This window comes from Bombyx mori, chromosome W (genome assembly GCF_030269925.1).
Source record: "Bombyx mori chromosome W, ASM3026992v2".
NCBI lineage: Eukaryota > Metazoa > Arthropoda > Insecta > Lepidoptera > Bombycidae > Bombyx > Bombyx mori.
In genome coordinates this window covers 7,621,836-7,637,802 of record NC_085135.1, presented here as the reverse complement: position 1 = coordinate 7,637,802, position 15,967 = coordinate 7,621,836, and the positions used below count along the sequence as shown (strand labels likewise).

Below are 15,967 nucleotides of genomic sequence, written 5' to 3'. Positions count from 1 at the left end.
ATCCCGCTTTTGCAGGCTAGCTGTCGGGGCTCCGTGGTTCGTGAGGAACGTTGACCTACACGACGACCTGGGCCTCGAATCAATTCGGAAATACATGAAGTCAGCGTCGGAACGATACTTCGATAAGGCTATGCGTCATGATAATCGCCTTATCGTTGCCGCCGCTGACTACTCCCCGAATCCTGATCATGCAGGAGCCAGTCACCGTCGACGCCCTAGACACGTCCTTACGGATCCATCAGATCCAATAACCTTTGCATTAGATGCCTTCAGTTCTAATACTAAGGGCAGGCTTAGGGACCCCGGTAACCGTACTCGTCGAACTCGACAAAGAGGTCGACGTGCAACCTAACCCATGCATCAGCCCGCTGAGTTTCTCGCCGGATCTTCTCAGCGGGTCGCGATTCCGATCCGGTAGTAGATTCATTCGCGAAACAATTGCTCTTGAGTTGTTAGGTCTCCTTCGGAGGCGCTCGGGCAGTTGTAAGCAAATCCCACCCCTCTTGGCTGAGCCTTTGCTCGCCCACCTGTCCTGGTGAAACTGGAAAGGCCTTCGGGCCATTAGTAAACTTTCAATCATAAAAAAAAAAAAAAAGGATGCCGCCGTTTGTGTGTGATGGACTACAATAGTGGACTAAATGTCGGGCCGGGGGCCGGAGGAGGGCGTTTGTCCAGCTATGAGGAGGCAGTCTCCTCCCGGTGATGGTCACGGGGCGACCTAAGGGGGTTGAGGCTGCGCCGCACGCTACCGTCACTCTAGCGCGCTGGCACCAGGAGGACGGGACGGCGCGTCGGCGGCTGCGGACTGCGATGCGGTCCGCATTTTCGTCGTCGCTGTCGTCGCCGAACATACTGTTGAAGAGCAACCCGGTCGGCGGTGTATCGCGTTCCGACCCGGCAGGCTGGTTCTGGCCCAGCGGGGTATCCCGGAACACCAGCGGCACCGCCCGGGCGGCCTGGTAGGGCCGCCGTACCGCGGAGACTGACGTCGTTGGTCGTCGACTATCGCCTCGACGACCCGTCGGTCGGGCGTCCTCGGGGTGGCGCCGCGTGTCTGGTTGTAGTGTTGACCGCGGGAACCCCCCTACTCTGAACGGGTTCTGACCCCGGACGGAGATCGGACGTCGGGTGTAAGAGTGCAGGGGAGTCGTTTAGTGGGTGGGCCCTAAAATCCTTGGGCCCGCGATCTGCTCTCAACACCTGCAGATCGTTGAGTCTCACATACCCCGCGCGCCCCCTAGGCGCGGGGACCTCGTAGGAGGTTCGGCCCCCGGCCCGAGAAAAAAAAAAAAAAAAAAAAAAAACCCTGGTACGAAAGCGACAACCAAGATGGTAACGAGTAGGTTTATTTGGCCTTCAGCTCGACGAGATTGTCACACTTGGACTCAGGCCTGCGAAGCCTGTCAGAAATCGAAGATCCACAGGCATATTTCATCTCCGTTGGGTGATTTCCAGTTACCGCAATCACGTTTCAGCCACGTACACATTGATTTGATTGGACCGCTACCATCTTCGAATGACTACAAGTACTGTCTTACAGCAGTAGACAGGTTCACAAGATGGCCAGAGGTAATGCCACTATACGATATCACGGCTGAAACGGTGGCAAAAGCTTTTTATGATATGTGGATCTCACGATTCGGTTCTCCGGAAAGAGTAACCACGGATTTGGGTCGCCAGTTCACATCCCATTTGTTCAAAGCTCTCACAAACCTATGCGGGATCCAGCTATGCCACACAACCGCATATCACCCATCTGCGAATGGAATGGTGGAGAGATTCCATCGTACCCTAAAGACCGCGATCATGGCACATGGCGAGCGGAGATGGACGAACATTTTACCTGTTGTTTTGCTTGGAATAAGAACGGCTTGGAAGGAAGATCTTCGTTGCTCCGTTGCTGAATTGGTTTACGGCGAGCCTCTGCGGATACCTGGCGAGTTTCTACACACACCCAAAGCTGGGTACTGGTGGTAGGACCTCTTGTGAGTCCGCGCGGGTGGGTACCACCACCCTGCCTATTTCTTCCGTGAAGCAGTAATGCGTTTCGGTTTGAAGGGTGGGGCAGCCGTCGTTACTATACTTGAGACCTTAGAACTTGTATCTCAAGGTGGATGGCGCATTTACGTTGTGGATGTTTATGGGCTCCAGTAACCACTTAACATCAGGTGGGCTGTGAGCTCGTTCACCCATCTAAGCAATAAAAAAAAAAAAAAAAAGCTGATCAGTTGACACCATCAGACTTCGTCTCACAACTCAGGAAGCACATGGCATTACTGAGACCTCAGGCAGCATCGCGACACTCTTCAACATCTATATTCGTACACGATGATCTAAAGACGTGCAAGAACGTTTTCATAAGAAAAGACGCTTTACGAGCTTCGCTAGATCCGCCGTACACTGGCCCATATCGTGTGCTTGCCAGGTCCGATAAGACCCTCACTGTTGAATTAAACAGAGGACCAGTGAAGGTCTCTATTGATCGCGTAAAGCCTGCCTACATCACAACGGACTCAACCAGCACCACGGTAATAGCACCGGAGCCGGCGATTAAAAACTCTGATGGTCAACGCCCTGTTAGAACAACAAGGCCAGGGCGCATAATCAAATTCGACGGAATGGCACGGGCTGGGGGCGCAACGGGAGTCTGAGGGCGGGGGCGCGACGCGTTCGCGGCTTTGCTAATTTTAGAGACTCCGCGGCACGCTTCTTACCCTTCTGTACCAGGGTGAATCCATCCGTCGATGAGGCGGGGGCGAGGTCGACCTCCATGTCCAAGTCAGAGTCGGAGCACGAGGAGGCGGGTGCAGGCGACCCCGGGTCTTGAAAAAAACACTTTGTCGGCAAATGTTCCACGAACACAAAAATAACTAAAACAAAACAAATAAAAACTTCCAGGAAAAACACTTTGTCGGCAGATGTATCACGAACACAGGCCGCGCGAACAATGGCCGGGCTAACAAAAGACCGGGCGATCGATTGATCGATGAGCACGTCCGCACGGGTCGGGTGCTTCTATCGGAATGGCGGCATCCTAAAATGGTACTAGCTTCCGCCCGCGACTGTACCACGCCTAGTTTTCCGAACTTGGTTTCCATGCACATGGTTGGACGCACTTCTGAGCATTTTGACGGAACTTGTAATGGTAGTAACATAATCAGTTGGGGTTCTGTGAGGTACGGCGTCTCGATGAAGATCGTGAGCCACTTCTATCACGGTTACGATCAAAGTAGTTTTGTCTGGATCGTGACTGCTCCATGTTAGTCATTCTGACGCTTAATTTTGCTATTTCCGCTAAAATTAAAGATGTGTCGCTTGTTGATGGTCGTTCCATATTCGGCGTTTGCTGATTAATGACCTCAGAGATGTGGTTAACTCGCGTGGCCTCCGCAACATTATTCGCAATCATGGCGAGGTTATCTAAATCTTTTGTTTCAGTTACCGTAAGGATTGCCCTTAATGAATGATGAATGAATGATTTATTTTATTTCAGACAACAATAAGTCCATGTGTGTACATAGTATTGAAACATACTTAAAATTAACAAAGCCAATCAAATAAAAAATATACATTTATTAAAAGTAGTTATCAGTGGAATACCTTTCAAATATTCCATTCCACTGATACCTACTTCGAACCAACTGTTAAGGATCTCTAAATCCCCCTCCAAACAAGTTTTATTCTCGCCCACCACCGAGCTTCACTTCATCGAGCGATCGCGAACGCATGCATATACATCTTTAACGATTACATACTATACATTATCTACTACAATATTCAACTTCATTATTATTTGTTCTTCAGTTGTTTATCTTTAATAAACCTGTAAATACGAGCCAAATCGTTTCATTGAAGAGAACAAGACATCCAGCAAGGAACATTGGTGACCTCGACGTGATGAACGTGATCAACATCAAACAGCAGGGAAGTGTCCATTCCTGATTTATATCTATTCTCATCATAAATCATCCATTAATTCATCCATAGGCCTTAGACTCGAACGAAAGTTAGCTTAATGTACTTTAAACTTTAACAAACTACCTCCATCTTAATAACTAAGAGTGAAATACATTAGTCAAAACTTGATTATTACACATTAATAAAGTCAAATATCATTTCGTAATCAATACTTCATTAAATACAACAAATTATTATAATATTACATTTTGTTAACGCTGAGATTGCAGTACAACGAGTTGTTACAATACATTTCGAAATAATTCTTTAATAACAAGCGTAAAATTTAACATTTAATTATTCATCATACGCATTCATTTAATCATAACATTTGTTTTGAATAGTTCAATTTCTGCATTCCAGTAAACGCTTCGTGTCGCACTACGTGTGTCATTTCAAAGCCGTTCGTTCCCGCATCTGGCGACTACACTTTATAAGACACTGCGCTGACCTTGACCCATTGTTAATTGAGGGCATTGACCGGATTGCATAATTTACGTAACATTCTATTTTAATTTTATTTATTTTTCTCGTTTGCTTTCAATTTTGTATTGCTCATTCCTTTGCCATTATGTCTCACACTGAGAGATCTATCTCGCCAATCGGGAGTCTTAAACTAGATGTCCCCAGTGCAAGCACAGTAAGCACATTAAAAGAACTCAACGCTCGTCGTAGTTCCGTCAAGGGTCGCATTACTAAATATAAAAATTTATTTAATAAGATCTCAGAAACGCAGCCGACCTTGCAGGTTGATTTGTGTATGCTTAATCAAAGATATGAAAGTTTGAGAGAAATGTTTTCCAAGTTTGATGAATTGCAGACGCAGATAGAAATAATGAACACTGCTAATCTAGAAGCTGAACTAGATATAAGAGATGATATTGAGACAGATTTTTCATCACTTATCGCAAAAACTCAATTATTTTTGGAGGTTAATCAGACGCAACGCGAGGACTTTAGGCCCGCGAATTCTGAGATTTGTTCCAATTGTTCAAACCCAAGTCAACATATATCAGGCTTCAAATTGCCTACTATAAAAATTGCGAACTTTGACGGCACTTACTTTAAATGGCTAGAATTTCGAGACACTTTTACTTCATTGATCCACAGCAACAACAGAATTGAATCAGTACATAAATTTCATTACCTCAACTCTTATCTTGAAGGAGAGGCTGCCCACGTCATCAGCAATCTCGAAGTTAGTTCTGCCAATTATGATGAAGCCTGGCAACTTCTTTGCGAGAGATACAACAACGAAAAGCAATCATTTAAACTCGCTCTGTAACCTTCAGCCCGTGTCTCGCGATTCATCTAAAGATTTGAAATTTTTAATCGATCACATTTCGAAAAACTTACGGGCTCTGAACACCCTGGGCGAACCAACGGCGTCGTGGGATACGCTAGTAATACATCTGGTCACTTCAAAACTCGATAGTAGCACTAATTTTAAGTGGGAGGAGCACAGGAGCAATTTCAAGAGATCACCTTCTCTTAAAGATTTTTTTTGTTTCCTGAAAGCTCGAGCCGATATTTTGGAATCAATACAATTGAATAGGACAGAGCGTGCTTCAATTAATAAACGTCCGCTAAATTCCTTCGATTTGAGCAAAGGTCAACGGCCTCAAACAAGATCATTTGTGATTTCAGCTGGCCAATCCTCCTCCTCGTCGACTTCCATATGCGTCCTGTGCGGTGGTGATCATCGCTTATATGATTGTGCGACCTTCTTGGCAAAATCAATCGCTGACAGGACCGCCGAGGTGGTGAGGTTAAGACTATGTTTTAACTGCCTACGCAAGGGGCATTCAGTACAACAATGTAGGTTAGGTCCTTGTTACATTTGCAAATTATTTCACAACACCCTACTACATAGGAATAATTCTCAGGCTGCAAATATATCCAACGTTCAAGCACAAAGCTCGACAACCGAGGTGGGGTCTGAGGGTGAGCAGGCTACGTGCAATAGCGCTGTCAGTATGTCAGTGGGTTCCAAATCAAATGTACTTCTTTCAACGGCGATGGTCGAAATATACAATCCAAACACAAGACATCATGTCACGGCTCGTGCACTTCTAGACAGCGGCAGTCAGTCGTCCATTATTACAGAGAATTTAAAATCGAAATTACAGTTAAGTTCTTTACCGACTAAATTAAACATTGGAGGGATTGGTAATCAAAACACATGCTTGAAGTCGTTGAATCGTTGCAACATAGTGTTGGCCTCAAAGTGTAACGATTAGGCGACTCATTCACACTAGCTAGAAACCAGTTCTTGTCATTGGAGAGATGTTTGTCAAAAAACAGTGACCTTAAAAATTTATATTCGCAGTTTATACATGAATACTCTGTGCTAGGCCACTTGTCTGAGTCGGAGATATTGATTCCTCGGCAATCTTATTTTATACCTCACCACGCGGTACTGAAACCATCTAGCGAATCAACCAAGCTGCGCGTCGTATTTAATGGTAGTGCGAAGACAACATCTGGATTTTCCATAAACGATTTATTAATGGTTGGCCCAAATATACAAGATAAACTTTTTAACATTTTGCTTCGATTTCGTCAATACACCTACGTAATATCAGCTGATATAGAAAAGATGTACCGACAAGTACAAATACAAAACAATGACCGCGATTTGCAAATGATACCTTGGCGTGATACAAGTACGGAGGCACTGAGATCACTGCGGCTCAATACAGTTACCTATGGCCTTTCTAGTTCAAGTTCCTGAGCACACGTTGTCTGTGGCAGTTGGGCGAGGACTCTTGTGAACCTAAAATTAAAAATATTATTCAGAACGACTTCCTGGTGGACGACATGCTCACCGGAAGTGACAGTGAGACTGAGCTACATTATATTAAAAAAACCGTAGAGAGTACATTAGCAGCCGGCTGTGTCAATCTACGTAAGTACCGTTCCAATATACCATCTCTCTTCATTCCGATAGAGGCACCCGTCACATGCGGACGTGCTCATCGTCCACTCGATCGCCCGGTCTTTGTTCGCCCGGCTTTTGTTAGCCCGGCCATTGTTCGCGCGGCCTGTGTTCGTGATACATCTGCCGACCAAGTGTGTTTCCTGGAAGCTTTTATTTGTTTTGTTTTAGTTATTTTTGTGTTCGTGGAACATTTGCCGACAAAGTGTTTTCCTGCAAGTATTTATTTGTTTTGCTTCTTTTTGTAATTTCTGTTTTGTTGTGCTTTTTCTTTGTCCTGTAGTAATCGCGCCGCATTGCCACCTGTGTTCAATAGAACCGCTCAGGTCCGAGAAGTTGGGGCCTCGCCGCAAGGCGAGTGTTTTCAAGACCCAGGGCCGCCCCACCTGGGTACTCAGCGATCATGGACGCTGTATTCGTGGAATTCCTCCGACTTCGTCACCCACAGCTCGCCTCAGAGTTTCTGGCTTTCAAGGCCAATCACACTGCGAGCTCTCTCGAAGACTCCGCCGTGCTCGCTGCTCCTGCGTCGCCTGTACCTGCGTGCAAAGCGTCTACATCGAGCACCGCAGCCTCCGTCGTGCCTGCCGTTCCCGCGTCGCCTATACTGGCGAGTAAAACTACTGCGTCGTCCGCCGTGGCCACCGTTCCAGCAGCGCGATCATCCGCGGCCTCCGTCGCGCCCTCCAAAACTCCTGCTTGTAGGTCATCTGCGCCCGCCTCCTCGTCCTCCGACTCTGACTCGGAGATGGAGGTCGACCTCGCCCCCGCCTCATCGACGGATGGATTCACCCTGGTACAAAAGGGTAAGAAGCGTGCCGCGGAGTCTCGAGCTCTCGCGGCCGCTAAAATTAGCAAAGCCGCGAACGCGTCGCGCCCCCGCCCTCAGACTCCCGTTGCGCCTCCAGCCCGTGCCACTCCGTCGCCGCGACCGGTGGCGCAATCTAAAACTCAGACCCCTCCCCCGGTTATCCTTCAAGAGAAGGCAGCTTGGGACCGAGTTTCCCTGGCCCTTAAAGCCAAAAATATTAATTTTGCCAGCGCCCGTAATCTCGCCAACGGGATTCAAATAAAAGTAACGACACCCGACGACCATAGGGCCCTCTCAAGTTACCTCCGAAAGGAGCGTATAAGTTTCCACACTTATACGCTCCAGGAGGAGCGCGAACTCCGCGTTGTCATACGTGGAATCCCGAAGGAGCTAGATGCCGATCTCGTCAAGGCAGATCTGATAGAACAAGGCCTACCAGTAAATTCCGTGCACCGCATGCACACCGGCCGCGGTAGGGAGCCATACAATATGGTTTTAGTCGCCCTCCAGCCTACCCCCGAGGGTAAGCAAATTTTTTACATTCGGACCGTCTGTAGGCTCTCCGGTATTGCCGTCGAAGTCCCCCATAAAAAAGGCACTCCTAGTCAGTGCCATAACTGCCAACTGTACGGGCACTCTTCCCGTAACTGTCACGCGCGCCCCCGATGTGTTAAGTGTTTGGGCGATCACGCCACGGCCCTCTGCGCTCGTGACCAAAAAACCGCGACGGAACCGCCTAGCTGTGTCCTGTGCCGAACACAAGGTCACCCCGCGAACTACCGTGGATGCCCCAGAGCTCCAAAAATAAATCGCCGCGTCGCCCGTCAAAACCGCCTCCGAGCTTCCGGCCCAGACATCAAAGCCACGGTACCCTCTGTGCCGAAGGCTAAGCCTGCTTTCGTGCCGGCGTCGGTGCCCAGCGTCTCGGCTTGGGCTAAACCGTTGCCGTACACGAACACGGCTACAACTCTCTCCCCCGCGACTCGTCCCACCCCCGCGATACGTCCCTCCCCCGCGACCTGCCCTCCGACCGCGTCCGAAAATCTCGCTCTAGCGATCGACTTTTTTCAGTCGATCAACTTTGAGCGTGTTAACGCTTTGGGTGACGCCATTCGCGCCGCCTCCACTGCACAACATTTCATCGCCGTTGTGCAAGAATACGCTGACGTATACGCGTCGTTAAATACGTACGTCCTCCCCTCACTCCGCCGGTAATCAATGGCGTACATTAGTAGAATAAAACCCTTATCCGTAACAATAGGATTTTTTAACGCTTACGGTCTCGCAAATCAACGTGATCAGGTTTGTGATTTTTTGCGTGACCATCAAATTGACATTTTCTTAGTGCAGGAGACCCTACTTAAGCCCGCGCGCCGTGACCCTAAAATCGCGAACTATAACATGGTCAGGAACGACAGGCTCTCTGCCCGTGGTGGTGGTACCGTTATTTACTATAGAAGAGCCCTGCATTGCGTCCCGCTCGATCCTCCCGCGCTCGCTAATATCGAAGCATCAGTGTGCCGAATCTCACTGACGGGACACGCGCCGATCGTTATCGCGTCCGTTTATCTTCCACCGGATAAGATCGTTCTAAGCAGTGATATTGAGGCGCTGCTCGGTATGGGGAGCTCTGTCATTCTGGCGGGCGACCTAAATTGTAAACACATCAGGTGGAACTCACACACCACAACCCCGAATGGCAGGCGGCTTGACGCGTTAGTCGATGATCTCGCCTTCGATATCGTCGCTCCGTTAACCCCGACTCACTACCCGCTAAATATCGCGCATCGCCCGGATATACTCGACATAGCGTTATTAAAAAACGTAACTCTGCGCTTACACTCGATCGAAGTAGTTTCAGAGTTAGATTCAGACCACCGTCCCGTCGTCATGAAGCTCGGTCGCGCTCCCGATTCCGTTCCCGTCACGAGGACTGTGGTGGATTGGCACACGCTGGGCATCAGCCTGGCTGAATCTGATCCACCATCGCTCCCGTTTAACCCGGACTCTACCCCGTCTCCTCAGGATACCGCTGAAGCCATAGACATCTTAACATCACACATCACCTCGACATTAGATAGGTCATCGAAACAAGTTGTAGCGGAGGACTTCCTTCACCGCTTCAAATTGTCCGACGATATTAGGGAACTCTTTAGAGCTAAGAACGCCTCGATACGCGCCTACGACAGGTATCCTACCGCGGAAAATCGTATTCGAATGCGTGCCCTACAACGCGACGTAAAGTCTCGCATCGCCGAAGTCCGAGATGCCAGATGGTCTGATTTCTTAGAAGGACTCGCGCCCTCCCAAAGGTCTTACTACCGCTTAGCTCGTACTCTCAAATCGGATACGGTAGTAACTATGCCCCCCCTCGTAGGCCCCTCAGGCCGACTCGCGGCCTTTGATGATGACGAAAAAGCAGAGCTGCTGGCCGATACATTGCAAACCCAGTGCACGCCCAGCACTCAATCCGTGGACCCTGTTCATGTAGAATTAGTAGACAGTGAGGTAGAACGCAGAGCCTCCTTGCCACCCTCGGATGCGTTACCACCCGTCACCCCGATGGAAGTTAAAGACTTGATCAAAGACCTACGTCCTCGCAAGGCTCCCGGTTCCGACGGTATATCTAACCGCGTTATTAAACTTCTACCCGTCCAACTCATCGTGATGTTGGCATCTATTTTCAATGCCGCTATGGCGAACTGTATCTTTCCCGCGGTGTGGAAAGAAGCGGACGTTATCGGCATACATAAACCCGGTAAACCAAAAAATCATCCGACGAGCTACCGCCCGATTAGCCTCCTCATGTCTCTAGGCAAACTGTATGAGCGTCTGCTCTACAAGCGCCTCAGAGATTTCGTCTCATCCAAGGGCATTCTCATCGATGAACAATTCGGATTCCGTACAAATCACTCATGCGTTCAACAGGTGCACCGCCTCACGGAGCACATTCTTGTGGGGCTTAATCGACCAAAACCGTTATACACGGGAGCTCTCTTCTTCGACGTCGCAAAAGCGTTCGACAAAGTCTGGCACAATGGTTTGATTTTCAAACTATTCAACATGGGCGTGCCGGATAGTCTCGTGCTCATCATACGGGACTTCTTGTCGAACCGCTCTTTTCGATATCGAGTCGAGGGAACCCGCTCCTCCCCACGACCTCTCACAGCTGGAGTCCCGCAAGGCTCTGTCCTCTCACCCCTCTTATTTAGCTTATTCGTCAACGATATTCCCCGGTCGCCGCCGACCCATTTAGCTTTATTCGCCGACGACACGACTGTTTACTATTCTAGTAGAAATAAGTCCCTAATCGCGAAGAAGCTTCAGAGCGCAGCCCTAGCCCTAGGACAGTGGTTCCGAAAATGGCGCATAGACATCAACCCAGCGAAAAGTACTGCGGTGCTATTTCAGAGGGGAAGCTCCACACGGATTTCCTCCCGGATTAGGAGGAGGAATCTCACACCCCCGATTACTCTCTTTAGACAACCCATACCCTGGGCCAGGAAGGTCAAGTACCTGGGCGTTACCCTGGATGCATCGATGACATTCCGCCCGCATATAAAATCAGTCCGTGACCGTGCCGCGTTTATTCTCGGTAGACTCTACCCCATGATCTGTAAGCGGAGTAAAATGTCCCTTCGGAACAAGGTGACACTTTACAAAACTTGCATAAGGCCCGTCATGACTTACGCGAGTGTGGTGTTCGCTCACGCGGCCCGCACACACATAGACACCCTCCAATCCCTACAATCCCGCTTTTGCAGGTTAGCTGTCGGCGCTCCGTGGTTCGTGAGGAACGTTGACCTACACGACGACCTGGGCCTCGAATCAATTCGGAAATACATGAAGTCAGCGTCGGAACGATACTTCGATAAGGCTATGCGTCATGATAATCGCCTTATCGTTGCCGCCGCTGACTACTCCCCGAATCCTGATCATGCAGGGGCCAGTCACCGTCGACGCCCTAGACACGTCCTTACGGATCCATCAGATCCAATAACCTTTGCATTAGATGCCTTCAGCTCTAATACTAGGGGCAGGCTTAGGGACCCCGGTAACCGTACTCGTCGAACTCGACAAAGAGGTCGACGTGCAACCTAACCCATGCATCAGCCCGCTGAGTTTCTCGCCGGATCTTCTCAGCGGGTCGCGATTCCGATCCGGTAGTAGATTCATTCGCGAAACAATTGCTCTTGAGTTGTTAGGTCTCCTTCGGAGGCGCTCGGGCAGTTGTTAGCAAATCCCACCCCTCTTGGCTGAGCCTTTGCTCGCCCACCTGTCCTGGTGAAACTGGAAAGGCCTTCGGGCCACCAGTAAACTTTCAATCATAAAAAAAAAAAAAAACCATCTCTCTTGATCGAGCCGCAGTCTGTTCAACGTGAACTCATAATTAGTTCATCGTCACATACCTTAGGGATAGGTTGGAACCCCAACGAAGATTACATTAGCTTTCCTAGCAATTACAAAATTACAAAAAATATTCCTACCAAAAGATCAATTTTATCAGATTCATGTAAAGTTTTCGATCCTCTTGGATTGCTGAGTTTATTCACAATTAAACCTAAAATCATACTGCAAAGACTTTGGCTGACTAAAATCGATTGGGATGAACCTGTTCCCGCCGACATAAGCAGAGCCTGGCAATCATTTCTTTGCAGCGTCTCTGAAATCCAACACTTGCGAATTCCTAGACATGTCTTATGTCCCGAGTCGATTAACATAGAGCTGCATTGCTTCTGCGATGCTTCGCAGTCTGCATACGCAGCATGCATTTATCTCAGATCTCACGACGCGCAAGGCAACGTGCGCGTACGCTTGTTATGTTCCAAAGCTCGAGTAGCTTCTGTGAATCCGATGACTATTCCAAGACTCGAGCTATGCGCGTGCGTCCTGGGCGCACAGTTGGTGAGTGCTGTGTGTCGCGCATTGCGATGCGCAATTTCCCACAAAATATTTTGGACTGACTCATCTATTGTGCTGACCTGGTTGAGTATGAGATGTGATAGACTGAAAACCTTTGTGGCAAACAAGGTAGGTACCATTTTGGAATCGACTGACATTTCTGAGTGGCGTCATGTGCCAACGTCGTGTAATCCTGCAGATTTAGCTTCACGTGGTTTGGATGTGTCTGCACCTCCTCAGATGGATCTTTGGTGGAACGGCCCAAAGTTCTTGAAAGAAAGCAAAAATGAGTGGCCAGCATTGTTTAACCACCGCCATCCCACTGATGATTTGCCGGAAATAAAGATTAATTTAGTGAACACATCTAAAAACATGATACAGACATTAATACATTTTGATAGGTATTCTAATTTGCGCATATTGCAAAGAGCTTGTGCATATATTTTAAGATTCGTTTTAAATTGCAGAAACAAACCCAATAAAAAGAATGGTATATTGCAGCCTGATGAGCTCATCAATTCATTTGAAACTTTAGTGAGATTAGCTCAGAAGGATAGTTTTAGTGCTGAACTAGCCACAATCGATAATAAAGGCGTGCTGAGTCCGAACAATTCTTTAATTTCCTTAAGCCCGTTTATTGATGATAAGGGTATATTACGTGTAGGTGGTCGTTTAAACTATTCTTGTCAGATTTACGACAAACGTCATCCTATGCTACTACATGCGAAGCATAAATTGACAAAACTATTGTTCCAGCAAGAACATTTACGTCTTCTGCACGCTGGCCCACAGTTACTACTGTCCACTGTCAGAGAGTTCGTCTGGCCCATAGCGGGCAGAGATCTGGCACGTGCTACTGTGAGACAATGCATTGTATGCAGGCGGGCAAGTGCTAAGATGCTTGCACCTATGATGGGCGCATTACCCAGTCAACGCGTTGATCCTGACTTCCCCTTTATAAGTGCTGGTATTGATTTTTGTGGACCTTTCTTAATAACTGATAGGAAGGGTAGAGGGTGTAAGATATCGAAATGTTATATGTGCGTTTTTGTCTGCCTCAGATACAAATGTTTGCATTTAGAAGCCGTAAGCGACCTCACCAAAGAGGCATTCATATTATCGTTGCGTCGTTTTATCTCTCGCCGAGGTAAGCCGAAGGAGATTTTCTGCGATAATGGCAGAAACTTCGTATCTGCATCCAAAGAGATTACAGAATTTGTGAACTCTCATGCTGATGGCGTCGGTGGATTCCTTTCTAGTGAAGGGATTGATTTTAAATTTCAACCGGCATATGCACCACACTTCGGGGGTCTATGGGAGGCGTCAGTCAAATCAGCCAAATTTCATTTGAAAAGAATTCTCGATAACACTCACTGCACATTTGAAGAATTAGCTACTTTGTTTAATCAAATCGAAACCATACTCAATAGCAGGCCTTTATGTCCCTTATCTTCCTCTCCTGATGACCTTGCTCCTCTGACTCCCGGACACTTCCTCATTGGAAGACCTTTGACGTCGTTGCCATCACCTAACTACATGCAACTTAGTACCTCTAGATTGAGCCGATACCAACACTTGGAGCAGATTCGTCAACATTTTTGGAATCGATGGCAGCTAGAGTACTTGAACGAATTACAGCAAAGACACAAATGGCGCGTACCAGCAAGATCAATCCAGAATGGTGACTTAGTTCTACTGAAGGACGAGAATATTCCACCGATGCAATGGCGGACGGGTCGAGTCATCAACCTATTTCCAGAAAAGGACAATATCGTGCGAGTAGCCGAAATCAAAACTTCAACTGGCGTTTATCGGCGTGGACTTCGATATCTTTGTCCTCTATTGGATACTGCAGAAGATTCTTCATTGGAAGCAAATGCTTCCAAGGCCCCGGAGGATGTTAAGGATCTCTAAATCCCCCTCCAAACAAGTTTTATTCTTGCCCACCACCGAGCTTCACTTCATCGAGCGATCGCGAACGCATGCATATACATCTTTAACGATTACATACTATACATTATCTACTACAATATTCAACTTCATTATTATTTGTTCTTCAGTTGTTTATCTTTAATAAACCTGTAAATACGAGCCAAATCGTTTCATTGAAAAGAACAAGACATCCAGCAAGGAACACCAACCATTATTATTATTATTATTGTTTAGTCCGCAAGTGAACCATGGTACAATGGTTCAAGTACCGACAGTCATAACGGTCTGTTAATGCCTTCAGGATGCTGTTAGGGCTGACTCGGACCCGGCCAATCAGGGATGTGCACCTTTTCCGCATGGTCGTAAAGAAACAGTCGACTCGTGCCTCGGCGAACATTCCCGACGCGCTACAGAACCGAGGCAGCCCCAACAACACCCTGAACGCATTGTTGTATTGGACGCGTAAGGCGCTGTACTGCTTTTGACTATAGAGCATCCACAGGCTGCACGTATAGAAGGACGTACAAAACGCTCTAAATAGAGTGATTTTGACATCCCGCGAACATCGAGCAAACCTGCGGGCAATCATATTAGCTCTTACAGACAGCGCCCTCCGCTCCCGCTCAATGTCTGCATCATCCCTCAGGTCAGAGGTTACAAAGTGTCCTAGGTATTTAAACTTGTCTACTCTGCGCAGTGGCGTACCATTTAGTTTGACGGAGGGAATGTTATCCAGACACCTGCCTCTGGCCTGAAACACCATACACTCACTCTTCTTTGTATTATACACCAGACCGTGACTTAGAGCATACCTTTCACATATGCCAAGCAGCTTAGACAGCCCACAGGCCGACGCACTCAGCAGCACCATGTCATCAGCATAACTGATATTGTTGAGACATATTTCATCAATATGGCAGCCGACATGAGTACTGCTGAGCTCCTCGATTAGAGCATTCACATACAGGTTGAAGAGCTTGGGCGAGGTCAACCCCCCTTGCCTCACCCCGCACTCCATCCCGTATGGCCTCGAATAGACACCCGACCATCGTACCACGTTCAGCTGGTTGGCGTACCAATATTTGAATATCTGTACTAGTTCTTTCGGCATTTTAGTATTATTCAGTTTTTGCCATAAGATGTCATAACAAACCAGGTCGAATGCCTTTGATAAATCGAGGAAACAGGCAAAAATTGGAGTTTTTCGATCAGTATAGTACTTGACAGTTTGCTTTAAACACAATACGGCTATTTCTGTAGACATTCCTGATTTAAAACCAAACTGGTTATCATGTATCTGAAGATATTTATCAAGTTGTATGTTAAGCAAACTGTCAAGCACTTTCGCTATGATAGTTGCTAACGAGATGGGTCTGTAATTGGTTTTATCACATATATCCCCGGTCCTATTCTTCACAATTGGCACT

General features: G+C 47.7%; 1 protein-coding gene across 1 annotated transcript; it reads left to right on the top strand.

The window, feature by feature from the left end:
• Positions 1–5,343: 5,343 nt before the first annotated feature.
• On the top strand, positions 5,344–14,522 carry LOC134201733 (uncharacterized). Its single transcript, XM_062676980.1, has 2 exons — positions 5,344–5,720; positions 13,365–14,522. The coding sequence occupies exon 2, from the start codon at positions 13,506–13,508 to the stop codon at positions 14,520–14,522; it is 1,017 nt and encodes a 338-aa protein (XP_062532964.1). The 5' UTR covers positions 5,344–5,720; positions 13,365–13,505.
• Positions 14,523–15,967: the final 1,445 nt, after the last annotated feature.

Excerpts from the sequence above, each read along its gene's own strand:
- LOC134201733 (XM_062676980.1), top strand. The coding sequence starts at position 13,506 with ATGCTTGCACCTATGATGGGCGCATTACCCAGTCAACGCGTTGATCCT.